The sequence below is a fragment of the Anomalospiza imberbis genome, chromosome 25, assembly GCF_031753505.1.
Source record: "Anomalospiza imberbis isolate Cuckoo-Finch-1a 21T00152 chromosome 25, ASM3175350v1, whole genome shotgun sequence".
NCBI lineage: Eukaryota > Metazoa > Chordata > Aves > Passeriformes > Viduidae > Anomalospiza > Anomalospiza imberbis.
Genome location: NC_089705.1, coordinates 463,203 through 469,202, shown reverse-complemented (window position 1 = coordinate 469,202; position 6,000 = coordinate 463,203). Strand labels below are relative to the sequence as shown.

At 52.4% G+C, this 6,000-nt stretch overlaps 1 protein-coding gene across 5 annotated transcripts in view; it reads right to left on the bottom strand.

The window, feature by feature from the left end:
• Positions 1–371: 371 nt before the first annotated feature.
• PTPRU (protein tyrosine phosphatase receptor type U) overlaps positions 372–6,000 on the bottom strand; it is a 57,002-nt gene continuing 51,373 nt past the window's right edge. For all 5 annotated transcript variants that reach the window (XM_068172911.1, XM_068172912.1, XM_068172913.1 and 2 more), the window contains 2 exons: positions 5,420–5,555; positions 372–3,227 (listed from right to left, as the gene is read on the bottom strand). In XM_068172911.1, the coding sequence (XP_068029012.1) occupies positions 3,165–3,227; positions 5,420–5,555 (199 nt within the window). In that variant the 3' untranslated portion in view covers positions 372–3,164. The remainder of the gene's footprint in view (positions 3,228–5,419; positions 5,556–6,000) is intronic.

Below are 6,000 nucleotides of genomic sequence, written 5' to 3'. Positions count from 1 at the left end.
TGAAGACAATGCAGGAACTTTTCCTGAAGGCTCTTCTTACAGCAGGATTTCATTTTCCAGCTGGGAAATGCCCTGGTGCTCTTTTTCCTCCACACCACCTCTTCCACCAGAAGCTGTGGGCAGCCAGGGTGGCTGGTAACCCCTGCCCAGTCCGAGATCTCCAGGAGGGCACCAACAGCAAAGCTCTGGAAGCATAAGGCAACCCCATCTCCTCTGTGCTATGAGGGCTTTGAAGGAACCTGGCCCTACAAATCTATTCCCAAAAATACCCTTTAAAAGATAGGGCTGAGAGAGAGGTTTTTTCTGCACCTCAGGGCTCCCCACATCACAGCTCCCAGCTCAGAGCCAGGAAAGAACTCCAGAGGCCATCACAAATTTGGAACATTTATTTATGCAACTGATTTTCTTAAAAGAAAAGAAAGCCAAAAATAATGTAATTAAAAAAAAAGTAAAAAAACCGTTAACAACAGCTGGATGTGTGTGGTACAATCCACATCAGGCATGTCCCTCCCTCGGTCCCACTGCTCCATCCTCCTCCATGGTGGAGCTGCCTCATGGTCCCAAGTCCCTTTGGCACCAGCTCAGGGATGCTGCCAGCTTTTAGGATCACTTTGACTGCATATAGACAAAATTGTTCCAATTTGGTGTTTTTCTTGGGTTTTAATTTTTTCTTTTTTTTTGGTTTTGTTTTTATTAAAAAAAAAAGCACCACTCCAATCTGTAATACCAATAAACATTATCCATCTTAAGAACAGTATTTATATTTTTATATATAGATTTCTATATATATATTTCTATGTACAGGATGTCCTTGCCTCGTGTCAGAGGAGCATGGCAGTAAGAGTTGGAGAAGCGTTGGGTTTTATAGCACTTGGATTTCAAAATCTGCCCTTCACCAGAGATGCCCTAAAAACCCAGAGACACCCAGCAAGGAGGTATCAAAATAAAATAAAAAGGAAAAAAAAATCTCTATTTTAAAACATATATACAACTCCTCCAGTCTCTGTAGGACTAATTGGGGTTTCAACTCTCCTCCTTTTCCTCTTTCTGGCAGAAAGAGGAAATACTTTATCTGCAGAGCCCTGTGGGATGCTCCCTCCCTCTGGACCACGGGGAGGATGTGGGTGGCCCAGGCAGCAGCATCCCTCCAGCTTCTGGGGCTGGACAGCCCCCAGAGCATCCCATCCCATTCCCAGGGATTTCAGAGGCTCAGCTCAGCCGTTTTTATACAAAACCAAACAATTTCTGCACCCAGCATGCAGCACCTTCCCTAGGACAGCACAGGCAGGTCTATGGAGAGATGGGGACTGGGAAAAGGACATTAATTTATCCCAGTGTGAGTTCTGGTGTAGCCAGGTAGTGGTTTTACCAGGTACTGGTGTTACTGGACCATTTGGGGGTAAAAAAGACCTTTTCGTGACAAAACAGAATGGGCACACAGCACATGAGACAGCAGGGATGGAAAGAAGGAAGGAATGATGTCATATAGCCCTTGGAATAAGTTATTGTCAGACTGTGAATTCCTCAGGGAGGAGGTGGTAGAACCAAGGGTCTGGGATGGTGCTGAAATCCCCATCACCACAGTGGTGGCACATTGTCCAAGGGCAGAGAGGGCAGGGATGGCTCTTCCTGCTCTCTTTCACCCTTGGAAGGTGCATGGAATCATCTCCTGGGTTTGCTCCTCCAGCCTTTTCAGCTGTGCAGCCTTCATGATTCCCTGGGGAGAATTCCCTGGGCAAGGGATTGGCAGACCCAGGCAGGCAGGGCAGGGAAGCTGCCCCTGCCCTGGGGAGGTGTGGCTGGAGGATGGGGGATGAAGGATGGCAGGTGGATGAAGAACAGGGCTGCCCACATTAAACCTCCAGCATCTGGAGAACAGTTTCTCATCTGCTCTGCTCCATGTCCCCCAAAAGTGATGGTGAAGGGTTCTGCCTGGCCCTCAGGACAGAACCACCCTCCCCTCCATTCCCAGACCTGGATCCCTCTGGATGCACCTTCCCAAGGCCAATTATTTTATTGCAACCAGGCTGAGAGCAGAATCCCTGTAATTACCACAACATCAGATGGAAAAAGTGCCATTTCACACCCACCTGCAGCAGGATGGGGCTAAAAAGCATCAGGTACCTTCAGCCAGCAGCCTCGATGGCACAGGAGTGTGGGGACCTTCCCCTGTCCAGCCCCAACACACAGTCACAGTTTTGGCACAGCTCAGCCCAACCCAACATCACCCCAAAATCGATCCTCCTGCCCCACCAGGCCCAGCAAAAGCCAAGAGCATCAATGGGTAACTGCCCAGGGGTGACATCCAGGAAGTATTTGGGATGGACCCAAATTTTGAGGATTTTCCTTCAAATGCAGTGACACACAAGGGAAGGGTTAAAAACAGACCCATGGGCCAGAGCCTGTGGGACATCAGGAGGAATTCACTGCTACAGCTACAGAGGAAGGCGTGGAGATGCTGAGGAACCATCCCCTCCAACACTTTGCAAGGGTGGAGGGTCCAGGTCAGTCCCTGCAGAGGGACATTGCATGGCCAGTGCCCCCCATTCCTCACCCCTGTCTGTCCAGGCCTGGATACACAGAGGGCCGGAACTCACAGAACTGAAACAGGATCAAACTCGTGGTGCCAACAGGCAGAAACTCAAGAGCTCCAGGGGGATCTGTGCTCCAGCTCAGAGTGAGTCCCACCGAGGGAAAACCTCGGGCAGCCTCCGGGCTCCTCGAGGAGCAGCTTCAATTCTGCACACAAAAGAGCAACATCTCCCAGTGTCCGTCCTTCTCTGATGGGAAACAGCCTCAGCTCCTTCTGGCCTCCTCTTCCTCCCCTCCCTGGCCTCCTCTCCAGCAGCTCCAGAGACCCAGCAGCACCGCAGGGCCACATCCCACACACATCAACCCCAGGCTGTGATTCCAAGGAACCAGATGAGTTGTGGGATTCACCCACTCAGACATGCCCAGGGCAGGGAGGAAAGATGGAGAGAGGAGGATGAAGCTGGAGAGTGGCCAACACATCTCCATGTCCTTTCGTTTTCTGGATCCAGAGTTTCCTGGTGGGTCCTCTGCTGTTTCCCTCCCCACCCCGAGCAGGGACACAGCGCCCAGCTGGGAAGCACGGTTGGCACGGCCCCTGCACAAGCCCTTGCTGCCCCTCTCATGGCCAGGTGCTATCTGGTCTCCAGGGACTCCAGGTATTCCAGTGCTATGTCGTAGCAGAAATGGTACTGCTCCTGTTCGGAGAGAGAAGAGAGGGTGTTAATATCCTGAGGGAACTGTTTCCCAAAGTTATGAGGAAAAACACCTGTGAACAGCCCTAAGGAAACACCTGTCAGCCTGTTGGGGCCCCCTGACAGTTCTGCTGAAGCCACAGCCAGGAAAAACTCCACTCTTGGCAAATGACACCCACTGCTGGGGCAGAGGCGTGGTGCCCCGGATGCAACAGCTCCACACGCACTGAAATCCAGCATTTTGGGGACGCGTAGCACCTTCACCTGGCCCAAGGGAGGGACCAGGACTGCAACACCCCCTTGTTGTGAAAATACCTTTATTCACCACCCCAGGTACAACCAGCACTGGGGGCTCAGCAACTTCATCTCCTCAGTGACTGACATGTGTCAATCAAATGGTGGAAGAGACATGGGAACAATGGAATCTGGGGTCAGAGGGGTCCACAATAAAACCTTAGGCAGGAAATCGAGGAGTTTTTGTTTCCGAGTTCAGCGGAGGCTGGAAAAGGGGAGAGCACCCAGGCAAATATCCATGGTTGGAGTGGATAGAGATGCCCTGCCCTGGCTGCCAGGACATTCCTTTATCACAAATTCTCTTGCCCAGCAGGACCAGGCATTCTCTCCCATCTTTTCGTAAGACATCCAGGGGTGGTGTCAGCATCCTCCCACCCTTCACTCCCCGTCAGCTGCGCAAAGGCAAAGCCCAGAGTGGCTGACTCCTCATTTTGTAACAAGAATCCCTGAACTGGGGCTTGTGAGGGCAGACTCATCCAGCCCTGTCCTCTTTCCTATGACCTGTTCCCGTGCTCCCCCACCTTCGTACAACTCGCAGCACTAAATCCTCGGGAGAGCTCCAGCCGTGGCAGTGCCCATCCCAGGAGAGCAAAACCCCAAACAAATCAGGATTTTGGTGCTGCTACAGGCACGGGGACATCAGGTGGGAGCGCTCTGGGTGTGACAGCAGGGAGGGAGACGGGAGATCTCATCTCCCCAGATCCTGGCTGCAGGATGGGGATTGGAGCCTGAGCACTGGCACGAAAATCCTGTTATCCCACATGGGTGGGCAGCCAGGGGCTCCCAGGTGGGAGCAGGCAGAGGGGGAGAAGGACTTCAAAGCGAGGAGGCTGCGGCAGCCCAGATTAAAAGCACATAATGCTTTTTGGATTAAGGAAAGAGATTGTTTCCATTTATCATCATATAAAAATAACTCCTGGGGCAAACAGAGGGGGAAGAGGCATAGGCAGCAGGAAGTGCTCTCTGCTGGGCTGAGCTCCTTACACCAGGCATGGATCCGGCCTCCTGGTGACTCTGGGAGATTGAGATTCCCAGAATAGCCAGTTCAGGTTCATTTGAGGCGGGAGGAGACTTGTGTCCTGATGGGAAATGTTACTTTTTTTTAATACCCTTGCAATTTAGCCCAGTGGGTCTGGAGGCTTCATGCTTGTCACATCATCTTTCCATTATCTGCATCCCTCCCCCTGCTCCCCTCTCCTTCTCCTCTGCTTTTAATTCCTAATGCAAATCACATCCCCTCTTCAAAACCATTTCATTTTGCAACTTAGGGATTTTATAATCTAAACAGGGTAAACACTTCCAGCTGACTTGTTTTTAAAACATCATGAGGCACCTGGATCCCTCCACCACGGGGACAGACAAGCGCCCGCTCCCTCCCCTGTTCCATCAGTGCCTTGAATGAGGGCAGGGGCTTTTTGCCCTGACCTGCTGCCAGCTCCAGCCTCCTCCTCAGGACACATCACCCCATTACTGCTCCCAACAGCTTGTGCACCTATTCATTTCACTCCAAGTGTTGTTCATTCCCTTTCATATTTCCAACAGGAATTTATCTGACTCCACACCAATGCTGCTCCCAACACCACAAACCTTCCAAAGAACCGCAGTTGCATCCTGTGGGTTAATGTGACTCTGCCTTACAACTCCTGGGGAGGATTTCCAACAATCCCAGCACTGACTCCAAGGCTGTGCTGGCACAGCAGGAAGAAGGTGACCCCAAGTCTGCTTTGAGGAGCTGCCTCACTTCCCAGCCCACCCCAGCACAATGCTGGCATGAGGATGCCCATGATGCTGATCGGGATTTGGGGTGGAAAAGGCAGCGTTTTGGGAGGTGAGCATCCCCAGCACCGCTCCTCCATGCCAGGACAGGAAGCCAGGGTGGACAGGGAGGGTCTGGTGCTTACCAAGGTCTCCACCATATTTGGTTTGTAGTTGCGGAGGGTCTTGGCAGCAAAGAAAACATCTGCCATGTTGTGACACTTGATCATCTCCAGGATCATGGTGGAGGCACAGAAGGTGCCGCTCCGGCCACCTCCATTCCTGGTGGGACAAACACACATGTCAGGGGTGAGAAGGTGGCATCAGAGCACCTTCCTGCTCCCTCCAAGTCTCCCTTTCTCTATCCGACCCTGCATCCCAGGGGATGTCCCAGAGCAGGGGCTTGTACCTGTACCAGGGGACCTGAACCTGCCTCATGGCGTGGCAAGACAACGGTCCTGCCCTCCAACCCTCACAAGAGCATAAAAACACCCTTTTGGATTACCAAGGCTGGATCTTGGACATCTGGGCTCAGGTCCCAGCCCTGCCATGGATCAACCCCTTGTGACCGTGGGCTGGTGACACGGTGGGGCTGCTGCCTGGGGGAACAGCCCCACAATCCACACGGGGCACTGGGAACCTCCCGAAATCCTGGGCTAACCCCTGTTCCCACACCACCATACCTGAAGCCTGACAGCAATGGGAACAGGGGAGAGGAAGAGAGAAC